This window comes from Ambystoma mexicanum, chromosome 7p, assembly GCF_040938575.1.
Source record: "Ambystoma mexicanum isolate Mex_15411 chromosome 7p, UKY_AmexF1_1, whole genome shotgun sequence".
Taxonomy (NCBI): Eukaryota; Metazoa; Chordata; class Amphibia; order Caudata; family Ambystomatidae; genus Ambystoma; species Ambystoma mexicanum.
Window position 1 is genome coordinate 47195519 of NC_090939.1, and position 17744 is coordinate 47213262.

The following is a 17744-nucleotide window of genomic DNA, read 5'->3' on the forward strand; positions in this document are numbered from 1 at the left end:
CCATGGCACTATCTGTTTCTCCTATCTACTCAAACTGCTAAGTCTAGTAAGGAGAAATTTAAAAAGGATATCTTGGCCTCCAACCCAGGTCTCCCCATTACCGAAACATATTCCAGCGCCTCTGCCAGACAAACCCTCACTGACATCCTCTGTCATTCCTTCGCCAGATCTTTGGTCCCCTCATATGATCTCTGCTCTGGCCTGTATCCTCCTCTCCTACTAATGGTGGCACCTGCTGGGAAGTCCGTATGGATTCTTTGACTCCTCCAGGGTCATCCATAAATGTTTACCTAAATGGCACCGTCATGATGCAAGGCCCTCGGGCCAATCTGTCTCTTTGGTAGGCGGTTCCCTCGCCTCATCAACTTCCTCTCATCTCCATCTGTCCCCTACTCCACTCCCTTGGCTACCTTGCCCTTTTCTCCCTCACTCCCTGCCCCATCTCATGCTGCCTCCACTCCTCTGCAGGGCGTACCTCTGATTTGTACCCCTCCCCGGAAGGTCTTTAAGGCTGGCAACCGTCTTCATCTTGCTACCCTCAATCCTCGCTCCGCTGTCAAACACTCCTCTGTTCTCCAGCATGGGGTCTGGCATGGATTCACATGCTCATGAATATTCCCCGTCGTCAGGCTGGGAATCCTCGGTAAAGAAAAAACCAGTATCGGTTTCGTTTCTGATCTGTCTTTCGTAGTAATAACCAATCACTGACCTCTGCGTCCTACTGACCACAGCCAATGACTGCCCTCTACCTAAGCCCCGCCTCTGGCAGCCATCTTCAGATTTTTACCGCACGTTCATGTGTTGGGATCCTCGTGCTATTGCTCTCGGGCGTTAGTGCTATTTTTTCCACGTTTTTTCTCAAAAACTTCGTTTTTTCGGTCAAAAGAGCCTCAAGCTCCACCGACTCTCCATCCGATCAACGGGGACCCGTGTCGGATTCGCCTGCGCCCCTCAAGGGTGAAGATTTCGTCGAGCTACGCTTTTGGAGGACTCCAGAAGTTTCTCAGGCCCGGTCATGGCCCAAGAGAAGGGAAGCTCGACGCCCGGAAAGCTGTTCAGGGTCTGCCCTGGATGCCAGCTGCAGAACGTCTTCAAGGAGGACGAACACTCTTTTTGTCTTTACTGCCTACATGAGGACAAGACGCACGTGGAGAAGGACTGTGCATTTTGCGGCAACATGTCGGAGCGGACCATGAAGGACCGCCATCAACGTCTCGCCAACTGGCTAGAAGGGAAGAGCCCGTCCGGCGAGAAGAGGAAGAAATCCGAGCGGTCTTCTAAGACCTTTGAGGACGCCCCGGCGACGGGGGTCCAACATAAGGCCAAGCACCGCGAGTCCCCTGGCACCGGGAGCGCCGAACGGTCGGGCTCTACGGTCGCCAGGCACCATCAACCACGAGCCAACGCTCTGGGTCGGGTAAGAGGAAGGCCGAGCACCCGGCGAAGCTCCTGGAGAGGCCCCGGTCGAGCTCGAAGGCGGAGGGGGAGCGAGGCAGTGCCCCCCCCCCTCAAGGATAAGGCGGTGAGCGCACCTAAGGTGGTGAAGGCCTTAATCCATCCGGCCAAGCCCTCTATCGAAACTGTCGCGGCGGCCCTGGCTCAGCCTGTGGAGGCTACACCAGTGGGGGCGACTTCGGGGCTCAGAGTCTCCCTGCCACCTCGGAGGGAGTCCTCTTTTGTGCCCATCGATAGGACCCCCGTGAAATCCCCCGTGGGGAAGAAAAAGGGGGGCAGGGCGTCGTCGTAGATTCGGCTTCAACCTCGGAGGAGGAGCTGGTCGAGGTCTTAAGCCACGGCCTTGGCGTGGAAGAAGACCGGCCCGTCGGGATGGATCCCGACGCAGGTGACGACGAAATCGTCGAGGGTACCGACGGGGCCCCTGATCGCCCGTCGGATTCCCCTCTGCCAGCGCCGCAAGACAACTCGGCGGCCATTTTGTTGGCTATACGGTCCTTATGCTCAGAGATAAGGACGAGACTACCGTTGCCGACGGAGGAACCTCTCCCATCGGGGGACCCAGAACCGGAACCTTCTGGTGTTCCCCCTACCAAGAAAAGAAGGATCCACCCTCCACCTCCTTTTCAGCCGTCGCGCCCCGTCCAGCCCTCCTCCCCGTCCACCCGAGGGGATGATACGGGGACTGACACGGCAGCGACAAGTACGGACGACTAGGTATACGACGAGGATCTGCCGTCGTCACCTCCCACCAGGGCTTCTCCGCCCGACGAGATTGGATCGTTCCACTCCATGATCCCCAGGGCATCCGAGCTTTTCCAACTCTGCCCTGAGGAGAAGAAAAAGGAAGGATTCCTTTATCAACGGCGCGAGGCCAAGAGGAAGACTGTCCTCGCAGTGCCTCTATTGGACAACATTTGGGATGAGGGCCTCACCCTCCTCAAGAACCCTTCCACGACGCCAGCTAGAAGAGACTGGTACGAAAAGAAGTACCGGGTCCCGGACACGGCCCCCCTGTGCCTCCGGGCGCAGCCTACCCCGGACTCCGTCATCTCCGCGGCGGCCAGGAAGAAAGCGGGGGGGGGGGTGCGGCCTCCACATCGACTTCCCCACCGGACGGCGAGGGAAAGAAATTGGACGCTATGGGACGCACAGTCATCTCGTCTGCAGCGACGACGATTAAAGCGGCCAACGCCTTGGCTATCATGGCCCGCTACGACAGGGAGCTCTGGTACAAACTGGCTCCCCTGCTGGACTTCCTGCCGGACGACAAGAGGGCAGAGGCCCTGGAGATCCTGCAGGAAGGTGAGGTGGCTTCGGACCACGCCATTACCGTTGCGACGGACATCGCCGACACTGGGTTCCGCCAGCTGGGCAACGGCGTTTGCCTTAGGCGGCGTGGATGGCTCAAGGCTACGGACTTCCGTCAAGACGTTCAGACCAGAGTCCTGGACATGCCCTTCGATGGGAACAACCTGTTTGGGAAAACAGTGGACTATTCCCTTCAGGCCATTAAAGCGGACACCGAGACGGCCCGGGCCCTTGGAGTTCTGCAACAACGACGGACGCCCTTTCGGCGCAGCGGAGGCAAGGGCGCCTCCAAAGGTTCCGGCGGCGGTTTCTCCACCTACCGTCAAGCGGCCCGCTCGTCGTCTCAGGAGGCCTACAGAGGACGAGGCAAGTCTAGCGGACCCCGCCGTCGTCGCCAAGGAGGTCAAGGCGGCAAAGCCTCGTCGAAGCAGGATTGAACCGGCCGTGGGGTCGGGCCCCCACCGAAGCACCCCGGTGGGAGGCCGGCTGGCGAGCTTCGTCAGCGTGTGGGAGTCCATCTCCACCGACCGTTGGGTGCTGGACGCCTTGGCCCGGGGCCACGCGCTCGAGTTTCAAAGAAGGTGTCCGCGCGTCCCCCCCGTGGCCAGGAAAGAACTTCACGTCCCTCAACTTCTCCTGGAGGTAAAGGCGATGCTCAGGAAGGGCGCCATCGAACTCGTCCCAAAGAGGCTTCGGGGCTCCGGAGTTTACTCGAGATACTTCCTCGTGAAGAAGACGGGGGGGGGGGGGGGAATGGCGCCCCATCCGGGACCTGCGACGTCTGAACAAGTTCATCAAGGCGCAGAAGTTCCGGATGGTCACCCTCCAGCACGTCCTGGGTCAGCTGGAGGAAGGAGACTTCCTGTCGTCTTTGGATTTGGAGGATGCCTACTTCCATATTCCCATCCTAAAGGGGCACCGAAAATTCCTCAGGTTTGTGGTCCAAGGGCGTCATTACCAGTTCAAAGCCCTCCCCTTCGGACTACGGTCGGCACCCAGGGTATTCACCAAGTGCCTCGCACCGGTGGCGGCGCAGCTGCGCCGCGAGGGGGTCCACGTCTACCCCTACCTGGACGACTGGCTCATCCGAGCCAGGACGAGGGAGCTCGCCGTGGTTCACACGGCAAGGACCGTCCAACTTCTCACAGACCTGGGATTCTCCGTGAACTACGCAAAATCCCACCTGGTACCCGCGCAAGACGCTCTGTTTCTGGGAGCGAGGCTCAACACGGTGTCCCTTCTGGCCTCCCCGTCGGAGGAGAGGACCAGGACCATCCTGGGCAAGGTACAGCGGATGTTGGTGGCCGACGCGGCCAAGGTGAGGTCCATCAAGTCCCTCCTCGGAATGATGTCTTCCTGCATCTACCTCATTCCCATGTGCAGGCTCCGGATGCGCCCGTTGCAGGAGTTCCTGGACGCGCGCTGGATCCAAACGACGGGCAGCTTTGAGGAAAGGATCACACTCGACGAGAGTTTCCGACGAGCGATCCGGTGGTGGGGCACCCGCACGCATCTGACGGCGGGCATGGACTTCCAGACCCCAGCCCACCAGGAGACAGTGACCACGGATGGCTCCCTGGAAGGGTGGGGAGCGCACACCGAAAATCTGCACGCAAGAGGCCTTTGGCTCCCGACGGAGAAATCCCTACATATCAACGTCCTGGAGCTCCGTGCAGTGTTTTGGGCCCTCAGGTCCTTCCTTCCGTCCCTCAAGGGCAAGGTGGTGATGATCTTCACCGACAACACCACCACCATGTTCTACATCAGGAAACTGGGCGGAACCAGGTCCCCAGTACTGTCCAAGGAGGCGCAGGACCTGTGGCATTGGGCCATCGCCCAAAGGATTTTTCTGGTGCCGTTTCATCTGGCAGGGATAAAAACACCATCGCCGACTCACTCAGCAGGGAGCTACGCTCGTGCCACGAATGGGAGCTACGGCAGGATCTAGTGGATCGCCTCTTCCGACGGTGGGGCTCACCCCAGATCGACCTGTTCGCGACGGCGACGAACTCCAAGTGCCGGAGGTTCGCCAGCAGGTTTCCCCAGGCGAGGAGCATGGGCGATGCTTTCTCGTTCCCCTGGGAGGGCCTATTCCTCTACGCGTTCCCTCCTTTGCCACTGCTAATCCGGCTCGTCAACCAGCTCAAGAGGTCACGGTGCAGGATGATCCTCGTCGCACCTTCATGGCCGAGGCAGATATGGTTCGCGGACCTTCTGGACTTGTCAGCGTCCCCGCCGATCAAGCTGCTGGTGGACGCGGATCTACTCTCCAGGGAAGGAGGCGCCATCCTCCACCACGACCCGAAATCGCTGAACTTGCAGGCCTGGCTCCTGCAGCGCTAGAGTTTGGAGGATACGACATACCGGCCGACTGCAGAGAGGTTCTTGCAAAGGCCAGGGCGTCCTCGACTCTTAAATGCTACGGACACAAATGGAAGAGGTTCTCTGTCTGGTGCCACGCACAGAAGGTTAACCCTCTACGGATTACGGCTCCCCAAGTGCTGCCGTACCTGCCAAAGCTGGACTGGCACACGCGTCCATCAAGATTCATCTTGCTGCGATCTCCCGATACACCAGAACCACGGGGCGGACGTCCTTGTGGTCTCATCGTCTGGTGAAAGAGTTCATGAAAGGACTGTTCAGATCGTTCCCGCCGGTGAAAGCTCCGGCCCCGGCGTGGGAGCTCAACATGGTGCTGACCAAGATCATGGGACCTCCGTTCGAGCCTCTGCACTCGGCCCCGTTGAAGTTTCTGTCGTGGAAAACAGCGTTTCTTGTGGCCATCACCTCCGCACGACGGGTGGGAGAGATCCAGGCCCTTTCCTGCAAGACCCCGTACTTGACTTTTCACGACACGAGGGTAGTGCTCAGGACGCACCCCTCCTTCATGCCCAAGGTACCGTCGGACTTCCATCTCAACGAACCCTTGGTGTTGCCTGTGTTCTTCCCGTCGCCTTCGTCGCCGGCTGAGAGGACTTTGCACTCGCTGGATGTGGCTAGAGCGCTGAAGTTCTACGTGGACCGCACAAAGTGTTTTCGCAAGACGTCACAACTCTTTGTGAATTTTGGACCTGTCAATCAGGGGAAGGCTCTCTCGAAGGCTTCCATTTCCAGATGGCTCTCCGGCTGTATCATGTACTGTCACCGGTTGCCAGACCCCATGCTGGAGAAGGAACAAGTTACTTACCTTCCAAATCTGAAGATGGCTGCCAGAGGCGGGGCCTAGGTAGAGGGCAGTCATTGGCTGTGGTCAGTATGACGCAGAGGTCAGTGATTGGTTATTACTACGAAAGACAGATCAGAAACTAAACTGATACTGGTTTTTTCTTTACCGAGGATTCCCAGCCTGACGACGGGGAATATTCATGAGCATGTGAATCCATGCCAGACCCATGCTGGAGAACAACAGTTACAGGTAAGTAACTTGTTCCATATCTGCCACCTCCTTGAAGAACTTGACCTTGATGTCCTTGGTCTTACTGAAACATGGTTCACGGCCAACTCTGTCACAAGCTTTGACACTCTCCTCCCTGATGGCTACAAGATACTCTCTGCGCCCAGATCTTCCCTGAGTGGATTCCTGCCTCTATCATCCTCTCTCAGACTTACTGCTCTTTCGAATGCCTTGTCTGTAGGCTCTCTCTCTCCAAGCCACTCCCTTACTATTGCTACTCTCTACCGGCCCCCTGGTCAAGTCACCTTTTTTCTCTCTGGGCAGACCTCTCCTCCGCCCTTCTGGCCTCTACCCCTCAACTCTTCCTGCTTGGAGACCTCCACATCCATCTTGATTCTCCCTGTCCCTCATCTGCGCTCTTCCGCAACCTCTTCGATTCACACTCCCTCTCTATCCTCCGCTCTGGCCCGACTCTCTGCTGGCCAAACACTTGATGTCTTGATCTCCTCTGGCCTCCCCTATGTACTCCCCTCACCACTCCTCTCTCCTCGAGTGATCACTGCCTCCTCTCCTCTCCCCATCTCCTCCCCTCAAGCCAAGACTGCCACCCACCTCCACTGACATCTGGCCCATGAAGCGTATGCCAATCAAGGCTTTTGCTGCCACCTTCACACCCTCTACTCCACCCCTGGCTAACGCAGCCCTGTATCTGCTCTACTCCTCTATCTCTGCTACTCTCGATGCTCTTGCCCCTGTCATGAGGATCCGTTTGAAGCCCAAAGTCAAGTTCAATTCTTGCTATGACTCTGACCTAGCTACACTTAAACAGAAGTGTAGGGTGGCCGAGAGGAAATGCTCATCCTCTGATAAAGTGGCCTGCCGCCTGCTCCAAAGGCAATACCGACTCTCTGTACGCACCAAGAAGCGAGTCCATATTCAAGCCTGTGTCTCTGCAGCATCTAACAATTCGGCAGAACTCTTTAAAATCTGCAAGGAGCTGGCCAACCCTGCTGCTGTATCCACCCCTCCTCTCGCCTGTCAGGCTCTTTGCTACAACCTTGCCTCACACTGTCTCTAAAACCCAGGACATCTTGTCCACACTTTCCTCCTCTCCTGCTCTTCTCTCTCTGCTTGTTGACCCACCCTCAGCTACCCCCTCCCTTTCTCCACCTTTCCTCTTTTCTCCCCTGATGAGGTCACTAAACAAGTCTGATCTATGAAAGCCTCATCAAAACAGGTCCATCCCTGTTCCTCTTAAACCATTAAGGACCACATTGATATCCTCGCTCCGGCCATTGCCTTTTTCTGCTACTTCTCCTTTGCCTCTGGATCTGTCCCCTCCCCTCTGAAGCACTCCCTAATGCATCCTCTCCTCAAGAAACCCACAGCTGATCCTTCTTTTCTGGCTAACTATCGCCCAATTTCCATTACTCCCTTTTTGGCTAAGCTCCTGGAAAAGCTTGCCATCTCTCAGCTTTACCTTCATTCTGACTCTGTTGGCTTGCTACATGACCACCAGTCCGGCTTCAGAGCTGCCAGAAGTACGGAAACTGCTCTGCTGAACATCCGTGAAGACCTTCTCTCCGAGCTTGACTCTAACATTCCCTCTGTCCTCATCCTACTTGATCTCTCCTCTGCTTTCGACATGGTCAACCATACCACCCTGCTCCATCGTCTCCGTGACAACCTGGGTATCACCGATCATGCTCTGGCCTGGCTGACCTTTTCACTCTGATCGACCCTTCCAGGTACAACTTGGGTCCTTCCTATCTTCTATCACCCTCTCTACCTGTGGTATTTCACGGGGGTCTAACCTTTTGCTCTCTTCATCCTTTGCCCTTACTCTATGGTCCTCCTCCCCCCACCTGCGAGGCTAAGAACCTCAGGGTCATCTTTGACTCCACATTTTCCTTCTACGCACACATCTGACCTCTCTAAAAAGTCAAACGTCTTACTGCACCTCTTTAGAGGAACTCTTCCTTTCCTCACCTTCCTTCAAAAGCTCTGATTCTCTCTAGGTTGGATTACTGTAACACCCTCTTTCTAAATCTACCTGCCTGCACTCTCAGCCCTTTACAACAAATCCAGAACAGGACTGCGAGACTTGTCCTTTGCCTCAAGCCCTGGGATCGTATCTGTCCAGCTCTGAAATGCCTCCATTGGCTCCCGGTGGATGCAAGGATTAAATTTAAAACCCTTTGCATTGTCCACAAGGCTTTCTTGGGCCTGGGTCCAAAATACCTCTAACTCCCTCAGAGTCAGTCGTTTTTCAAAGAAGCTGGGGGCAGATCTGTCTTCGGCAGGGCCTCCTTTTGGAACTGCCTCCCTGCCACCTTGAAACTTGAGAACCATCTACGGTTCCGGAAGCTCCTCAAGACCTTCCTCTTCGCCTCTCTTCTCTCCTACTGATATGCTTTGTCTCTCGGCACTGTTGCACCTGACACCCTCTGCCCTTCGGGCCCAGGTACCTGCTCACCCTGCCACCCTCCTGCATGGCCTCCTGGCCAGCCCTTGCACTGGGGCCTGTGTCTGTACCCATACAGTTCCTTCCCCCCCACTCTTCTTCTGCACTTATCAGATACACCCTATCTGACTAACCGTCACTTTGCCACTCACAGGCTGAACTACCACTGTTTTTTGATCACCTTATTTACTTATTATTTATTTTTTTCTCTCTTATGCTCTGCACTTTCCAATTTCTCCACCTCCCATGCACTTTTCCCCTTTTCCCTTCCCCATGCACTTGCGCGTTTTCAGTGTCACAGGGCCTAGCAAGATCGTTGTTTTCGTTTTTCCCTGTTCCCCTCCCTTTGCCTGGTCGCGCCCTGAAACACCTATGTACGAGCGTGATATAAATAAAATATCATATCATATATTCACTTTGGCTTATATTTCTTACACAATGTATATAAATCACAGAATGTATACTAATGTCTTTAAATTACACTGAAACATGTCTTCTATTCTTCCCTTAGGTACCTCAAGAAAAGTGAAATCTCTGCGAGATCCCACAGTTAAGATGTCCAAGTCGGATCCACAGAAACTTGCTACAGTCAACATCACTGACAGTCCGGAGGAGATCACACTGAAATTCCGTAAGGCAGTGACTGACTGCACGTCAGCTGTAACCTATGACCCGGAAGGACGCCCCGGGGTGTCCAGCCTGGTATCTATTCATGCAGCCGTGCTGGGCCTTACTCCGGAGCAGATTGTAGACCAGAGTAAAGATCTCACCACTGATCGCTACAAACGAGTAGTAGCAGAGGTGGTCATTGAAAAACTTTCACCAATCCGGGGCAAGTTTGCCCGCCTAAAGGCGGACCCTGGACACCTGCGACAGATTCTAGACAATGGAGCAGAGAAAGCCAAAGAGATTGCTGTGCCAGTTTATCAGGATGTTCGAAGGCTGGTTGGCTTCCGCTAATAGCGAATGGAGAAACTTTGAGCATTCCACTGTCTTCGTCGGACGTGAACTATTTTTATTTTTTTTCCATCCAGGGCCAGATGCACTACGAAGTGAACTTGAAAGGACACACCTTTTATTAAAGGGGCTTTGAAGTTGTGTGCACGTGTGGGTTTTTCACTGCAAAGCATGCTGATCGACCTGTGCTTGAGCCAAGGTAGAAGGCACACCTGTCCAGAAGCATCATTGCACTTGGCCATTTACACACCACACAGTGTACACCAGCCCTTTATTGCTCGAGTCAGGAACGGGCTAAAGGGGTGGGGATCTTCGTGTTGCTTAACGCCAATGCATTTGATGTAGCCCCCTGAGTGTAGCCCGCTAAGGCAAATGGATGTGAATGCTTCGGAATTGGAATGTGAGGTCCCAGTGAGGTCCCTGTTGCTAGGCACAGGGGAGCAGCCAATGACTGAAGCTATATGCAGGGTGAGCTGTTTCTGAGGATCTTGGCGAGGGCACAGTCCCACTTGAAGAGTGGTTGCACGGCTGCTCATCCTGTGCACCCACAGAAGGATGGGCCTCAATTTGTACTCCACGTCTGTCTTGCAGGTTGAAGCACTTTCATCAAGTCTGTGCTCCGGTTGACTCGAATGGAGTCTCTTGACTTTGTTTTGTTAAACCCGTATAATTGCATTCCCAGGGACACTGGAACATAATCTGCATCATGGGGCCAGTGTGATCTGCAGCACCTCTGTTGCTTTGATCACCCAGCAGTTATTCACCCAAGCTTGCCCTCAATGGGTGCACTTGAGATGGAGGAACTGAAGTCACTTTTGCTATTGATTCGCCCCCTTACTTGTCTGTCTCATCAGTGGGTTGATGGCTCTGAGCAGGCCCTCTTCTGTCTCTGCTCCCGCAGGATTTGTTAGAATTATTGAAAAGGTGTAATGGTCTAAGAGCAGACGGAGCCCAATATTGTTCTGGGATGAATAAGTGAGGCCATTTGGATACAGGACCCCCTATTTCATCATCACTCTAAAAAAATAATCAGTTTGCAGTGGCACAGTCCAAATTCTGTTCTGTCTGCATTGTTAGTTTATGCTGTTATAAACCCAATAGCAGGGATCCCTTACCTTCATTGACTGATTTTCACTGCCTCCTGCCACATTCAGCGATTTCTGTGTGTGAGGGTAGCAGGTAATGCCACCGCAAGTGCAGCAGCTATGTTATGTTGCACTGGTGCTACTTGCATTGCACATGTTCTGTATTTGGATGACGCTTGCACTTCTGCTTCCTTGGCATTTGTTTCGATGAAGCTTGAGTGCAGCTGCACATGCTGTATCAGTTCACTGTATCAGTGAAGTATCTACATGTATTGGAATAATAAGCTGCATGGATAGCACATGAAGTACAGGTGATACCCACAATCTTAGTGACTGAGAAATTATGCAATACAAAGTGTTAAGGTCTGTGTAAGTCCCCATTTTAGGAGGAGCAACTGGAGTATAGTGCATGCAACGTCTACCTAGTCATATGATGGTTAGCATTGTATTAATTCAAAATCGCTCCTAGTTATGCTGGTAACCCTTCTCTCTGGTCTAAAGTGTGCTCTGAAAGCTCTTATTGTATCACAGGATTTGCATTTGAACGATTCCCAGGTGCATTTGATCTGGTTATGCACATCATAAAGCTGTAATGTTTCCTGAAGTAATAAATTAGATGCTCTGGATGATATGTGAGTTATCAAATCTTTAAGACCTTGCCAGAATACAAGAATTGAAATGGACAAAATAAGGTGTCCGGTCTGATTTGACGCTGTTGATTTAATGCTTGCCTCCCAAAATGGAACATACCGAGTTTTTATTTGTTAATTTTGATCGATAAAATATTTTGGCATCCTCGACCTGACTTGTTCAGATTTACAATATTAGTTCTGGGTGTGAATTACGAGATGAAGCAGGACATGAGAAGGATGTCCGATCGGAGGCAGTCCCAGAGAGAAACATGCTTGGACAATGACTCTTCTCCTGCACATCTTGTTCCAGAAGGTCAAACTTATTTGTCTTTTGAATTTTTCAGCTATGCTTGGAAAGTATTTGTTTATTGCGCATTTGTAAGGCGCTTATACATCAAGTAAATTGTGTTTCAATGCGCCCACAGGGCAACAGGGAGGGGACATGGGAATGAAGAGCAAATATAACCATGAAGAGAGAAAAAAGCGGTCCTACTAGGCCTTGTGAGCATTCTGCACGTGCAGAGAGTGAAGGGGCAAGGGAGGGGGGTAAGGGGCTAGACGGTCCATGGAGGGAAGTGCTAGGGAGCAGTTTTGCAAGCAGCTGTCAAGTGCCTGGCAGAGATCACTTGGTAAGGGTGGTCAACTGCCAATGCAATAAGTGCAGGCCATTGGGTGCCCACAGGCAAGTGCTGAGTAGCTGGAGGCTGATTTTGATTGGGTGTGGGAGGCCATGACCCAGAAGGACACACAAAGGATCCTGGTCACCAATCTCTGTGACTGGTGTTTTGCAAGGGAGGGAGTGGGGGGAAGGAGGTGAAAAGGAAAGTCTTGAGGAGCTTTGGAATTTGAGGAGATCCAGCTCAAGACTGAGAGGAAGGGGGAGGCTGTTCCAGAAGAGGAGGCTGTTCCAGAAGAGAGCCAGCCAAGGAAAGATCAGCCACCATCTCCCTGTTTAGGGAATCATTTGACACTCAGCAATTTGGCGCCAGAGGAGCCTAAAGATCTGGAGGGAGAGTATTTGGTGAGAGCCAGTTGTAGATAGTGTGGTCCCCGGCCCCAGACAGCCTTATGGATGTTGCAGAAGGATTTGTATTTGATCCTTGCAGCAACTGGCCAGTGGAGAGTTTTTAGGGCAGGAGAGATACGGTCCCTGGGCTTGAGGCCAAGAATAGGTCTTGCACCCCTATTCTGGATAAGCTGGAGTGGACGTAGAGCGGAAGAGTGGGTAGATTACAGAAGAGGCTGTTGCAGTTGTCCAGCCTAGAGAGTACTAGAGCTCTAGAGACATTGAGCTTCTGGGGGAAAGTGAGAAAAGGAAGGATTCCTTTGAGAGAAGGTGTGGTTGAAAGTGGGCCTTCTTGGCAAGGTCCTGGATGGGAAAGAGGAAGGAAAGGGAGGAATTGAAGATGACTGTAAGGTTTCTGGCTTCAGATGAAGGGGGAGAGCCCATACAGGTGGTCGAAGAGAAGGGAAGAAAGAGGGAGCAGGATTCCCAGTGGGAAGGATCTGTCTTGCTGTCATCGAGGCAGAGATCATTGGAAGCTCACCGGAACTGGATGGCAGATCGGCAGTCAGGCATGATGGCGGAAGTAAGTAGAGGATCAGAGGGAAGTTTAAAGAAGAGTTGTCATCTGCATAACACTGGAAGTAAGGGGTGAAAGTGTAGATTAGGTGTGCAAGCGGCTCAAGATAGATGTTAAAGAGCCAGGATGAAAGATTTGAGTCCTGGGGAACACCACCGGTGGAAATAGAGGTGGGAGAGGAGAAAGAGCCCAGGGGCTGTTTTGTTACAACTACAACCATCCGTCATCTAATAGAAAAATAGAAACCGCATTGCAACAGGCCAAAGGTATGTATGGAGTATCAAAGATGATGTATTTAGTTGTGCAGCCGATTATGTCTTAATCAGAGGGGATCCGAATTTGCTGCCAACTGTCACTAATCTGAAGTACTCTAACATGATCTAAAATGCAGGATTAGGTTAAACAGTGACTTGGGGGTAAACATTTCAAGTTGCAAGTTACTGGTCCGGTGCAAGAAGTCACTTCTGCCTCGGTTCTCCTCCACATACGAGTAGTAAACCATTTCTTACTGCCCATTAGTTATCACTAGACGAAGGCTTTTGTCGAGTTCAGGTTTTTCAGAGTTATTTATGCTAGCAGGACTCGAGATCCCATTGTGTTGTCTTGCTCTCCTGTGTGCTTATCTGTTTGCCAGTGTGTGGGTGTTTCCGTTAGGTGTCTAAGGAAAAGAGGTGTGTTTATATCCTGCTTTCCTTTCCTATGTGCTTGCAAGTGTGAGTGGAGCTATGACATAATGGAATGTGCTGCAGGTGCTGAGAATGTTGTTTGCCTCTGATGGTTCCACCCAGGGCAGTTGCAGACATGTTACCTGGGTGGTGGGAGCCAGCAGGCTCTCCTGGAGGTACTTAGGATCCTGCTCCTAATCTCTAATGCCTGACATCTTGAATAACTGTGTATCATAATAGTCTTAAGAACTTACCATGTGGCCTCCAAAACACTTGATTACACTGGCAAGCAGGGAGGCACACGCAGGATAGAACCCGGAAAAAATGCACCTCCTTTCCTTAGACACCTAACAGACGCACACTGGCAAACTATAAGATGCGGGTGTCATGAGCACACCGTAGCAGCGAACATGTGGATGGAGTACGTGTTGTGAGGAGGTATTGCTGTCGGTGTCAGGAAGACATTCGAGCAGTGGACGCAGTACATTTTGTTATGAATATTACTGTTGGTGTCAGGAGAATTTGGACAGTGAACATGTGGTATGTACATGTGTTCAGGAAGAAGAATTGGTATTGTTTTTTGGCGAGTTTCAGGACGCTAAGGCTGCAAGAGGTACATGTTTAGGTGTTTTGGGGCTCACATGCATAGGCTACCGTCCTCTTCTATGGGCATGAAGATGTTTGCTGAGGTACCCAAAGTGTTGGTTCAGATGTATAGTCAACGTTTGCGTCCGATGGTAATGGAAGTATTTGCTGGTACCCCTGAGTTTATGGGGCATGGACGTATAGTATATGGTCCTGGTCTGTGTGTTCATGTAGTTCGCTGAGCCCTGTCAGGAGTTTATTTTCTTGGTTTGATGTGTTTGATCAGCTGCTCAACCTCTTGAATCCCTTGTTGGTTGAGTGTGTTATGGTTGGTCAGCCTGGTGGCCTTTTCCAGCGGTATGCTCGGTAGTGTTGCTTCCAGAGTAGATTGGTTCTGATTTGCCTGGCCAGCCGTTCTGAACTTTAGGTTGTTGGCAGTGAGGAGGATTCTGGCTGTCTTTGCCGCCTTATGGTTGTGAATGTGTCTGAGTTTTAGCTGGCTTTGTCTTCCTTCTATGGCCTCCGTGCTTACCCTCCTGTGTGTGTGTGTGTGTGTGTGTGCGTGCGTGTGCATGTGTTTCTGGTCATCCACTTTCTATTGTGACACTGTTTTTTGCCTTTTTATTATAGTGGAATGGCACCCAGACCTTTTAGGCTTTATTATTCTTTGGCAGTGGTGGGTATATGGTGTGCCGCATCTCATTGCGCCTGTGCATGCAGGTTGGAGTTGTCACTCTTAGTTTCATTTCATTGTTTTAGGAAGGAAGATGTGTTGTCGTCCTCCCCTGTGTGCTCATCAGTTTGCTATTGTGGGTGTGCACCTCTGTTAGGAATCGAAGGAAAGGAGGTGTTCTATTCTGTTCTCTCCTCTGTATGCCAACCTGCTTGCCAGTGTGTAGAGGTGTCTTTGTTATGAGTCTAAGGAAAGGAGTTGTGTTGTATCCTGCTTTCCACTCCTGCATGCTTGTAAGTGGAGCTATGACATAATTTTGTGTTTTGTATTAGTGTTTTATTGGTTCATTTTTACTTTAAACACAAAAATCGTCAAATAGAATAAAAAATAGAAAATCATACATACAAAGCATTTCTTCAATATATACTATTAATAGGAAGATACAATGTGCTTAAATTCCCTTTACATTAATTATCAAGTTTCTTGATTATCTCCAGCCACATATAAAAACCACATTAAAATGTGTCACTGTCTTATCACCTGCATAAATGTGGCTCCAGCATTGGTCAGTGCAAATAAAATGTAAATCTTAACCCAGTCCCCCATATCCTTTTTCATAAATGCCTAGCAAAAGCTTGCAGCCTGTTAATAAATGTCTTATAGTTTCAACCTCCACACCACATGATGGACACAATTGCTGTTCATAAGGAGTGTGCTGCCAAGCACCAAGCTTTGAAAAGGTAGGGAGCTGATTAAGCCTGAGGCACATAATACAATGTCTTACTTTTGCATTTTGTAATTTCATAATATAATTACAAGGAGCATTCACAGAAAAATACTGCGTTGAGTAAATCTTGTAAGCTGATAAATTATATAATTTTGTGAGCCTTTTGTCTTGGGCAAAGAGCAGCGTTATCTTTTGATTTCTTTTTCATGTGAAGTTATCCATGAATGTAATAGTGCAACCCATCCTCTTTAAAAATTCATATATTTAAAGGATCCAGGGATCAAGTAACTTATTAGGATTGTTAAAGATCAATTTGTTTTACTAAATAAGAATGCATAGTTCTAATTATCACGGTCATTTAAAATCTTCAAATAGAAAAGGCAATTAGAAGTAATCTTGTGCCTTGATAGTGTAGTTGGTTCTAGTTTGTTGCAAATTGCTCCCACTGGTACAGGTTCAGATAGTCCAAGAGCTTTCCGCCAAAGCATACCCTCTAATTTACCAAGCCAGAATACCTCTGCAGTTGTAAATATTTCTAACCCATACAATATATTTGAAATGATGCAGGATTTATATAAATAAAAGACCGTCAATTGATTGGCCATCTTTCTTGTAAATAAAAGATGGCATTGCTTGGACTTTGGCCATAGTTTTGTTGGTTATGTGATTCACAAGTATCTCTGCTCTTATTAGTAATTTGAATTCCAAGGTATACACAGCAATCTACTTCCTGTATCGGTGTGGTTTGGATATGCCAGTAGCATTTCTATGTTTCTCCACAATTTTTTTTTTAAGGTCATTTTTGTCTTTTTCAAATTAATGGTTAACTCATTAGTAATTGAATATTGGTTCAATGCAGTTAAGCTATGTTGTCCTATTGCAGCCTGATCTAAAATAACTATCGTCTGCATATGACAACCAATATATGGACGTTAATTCCCACAAGGTGGGGAATTTACGCAATTATTCAAAACCTTACCTAAGTCTACAATATAATTATGAAATGAAATTAGGATGGCTCGGGGGTCACATGCTTGCCTTGGAAGCAAGACGACACGGAGCAGCAGAGGTTTGATCCCCAGGTCAGCGCTTAGAAACCTCTGGATATTAAGTGCGTTAAAAATAACCTATGATATCATATATAGGAACTTGCATTACCAGGAGGCTCATATATGGTAATAAGGGTTATATGTGATGTTACCGACCACAATTAGAGTGGTACATTTCATTGTGGACAAAACACAGATTATTTTTAGTTTTATTTTAATTGGGGGGAGGGGTCCCACCCAATCACCCCCCCCCCTTTTGAAACCTTTTAAAGCCACACCATTCCGATCCATTTTAACCCCTTCCCTTTATATATTTGTTAACTTCAGTGTTTTTCAGGGTTATTGTCCACTCTGTTTTGTTTCCGATAAAATGACTGGATACAGGTCATTAGCAGTACAGATTCAAAATTATTCTTTATAATCATTCCAACACAAATCGCCAAAACATATGGGCATTTCAAGTACCCTTCAAATTCCACTGCTTTCAAGTGATAAGCAACTCCAATAATTATCTATATGTTGACCTAACCCATTCCATTGGGCGTGGTGTTGGAAAATGAGAGGGCCATCCAAATAAATATTCTGCAACAACCAGGTTTCCTGTAATAGGAATGGTGGAGGTTAACAAGTATTTTAAACCCTCCACGTTATCAGTGAAGGATCCTATCCATGATGCCGGCTGCTGTTGCAGGTGAGGGTTTAGTGGTTATTTGTGTTTCATGCTGAATAAACTTGGATGTTAAGTAGGGCTTGTGTGACTTGTCTGGGCATTGTTCTTGTGTTTTCTGCTGAATACTTTTAGGATATACCCAATATGTTTGGTAGACTGGTACTTTATAGCATGTCTGCTATGGAGAACTGTAGTAAAAACGAAATTCTCTTTCAATTTAGTACCAGCTACGAAGCGATAGGTCAGGACAGGTGATGTGCAATTCAAAAAGGCTACAACAAACTGATATTCTGCTCACCAGGTTGTGCAGCTGACCCTAATCCATCTAAGGAGATCTAGCGGGTCTCCTCTTGCCATCCACCACACTATCGCTCACCCCTCTTATTTGTTTCTCTGTATTTCACCTGCTACAGTTCTGTGGCCGTGGCATTTCCTTGGACTGAAGTACATATAGGAACATTTCAGCTGACAAAAGGTTAGCACTAGATTTCCAT

The 17744-nt window shown here is 50.0% G+C and overlaps 1 protein-coding gene across 3 annotated transcripts in view; it reads left to right on the forward strand.

The window, feature by feature from the left end:
- WARS2 (tryptophanyl tRNA synthetase 2, mitochondrial) overlaps positions 1–11295 on the forward strand; it is a 124092-nt gene extending 112797 nt beyond the window's left edge. For all 3 annotated transcript variants that reach the window (XM_069635750.1, XM_069635752.1, XM_069635751.1), the window contains one exon: positions 9136–11295. In XM_069635750.1, the coding sequence (XP_069491851.1) occupies positions 9136–9584 (449 nt within the window). In that variant the 3' untranslated portion in view covers positions 9585–11295. The remainder of the gene's footprint in view (positions 1–9135) is intronic.
- Positions 11296–17744: the final 6449 nt, after the last annotated feature.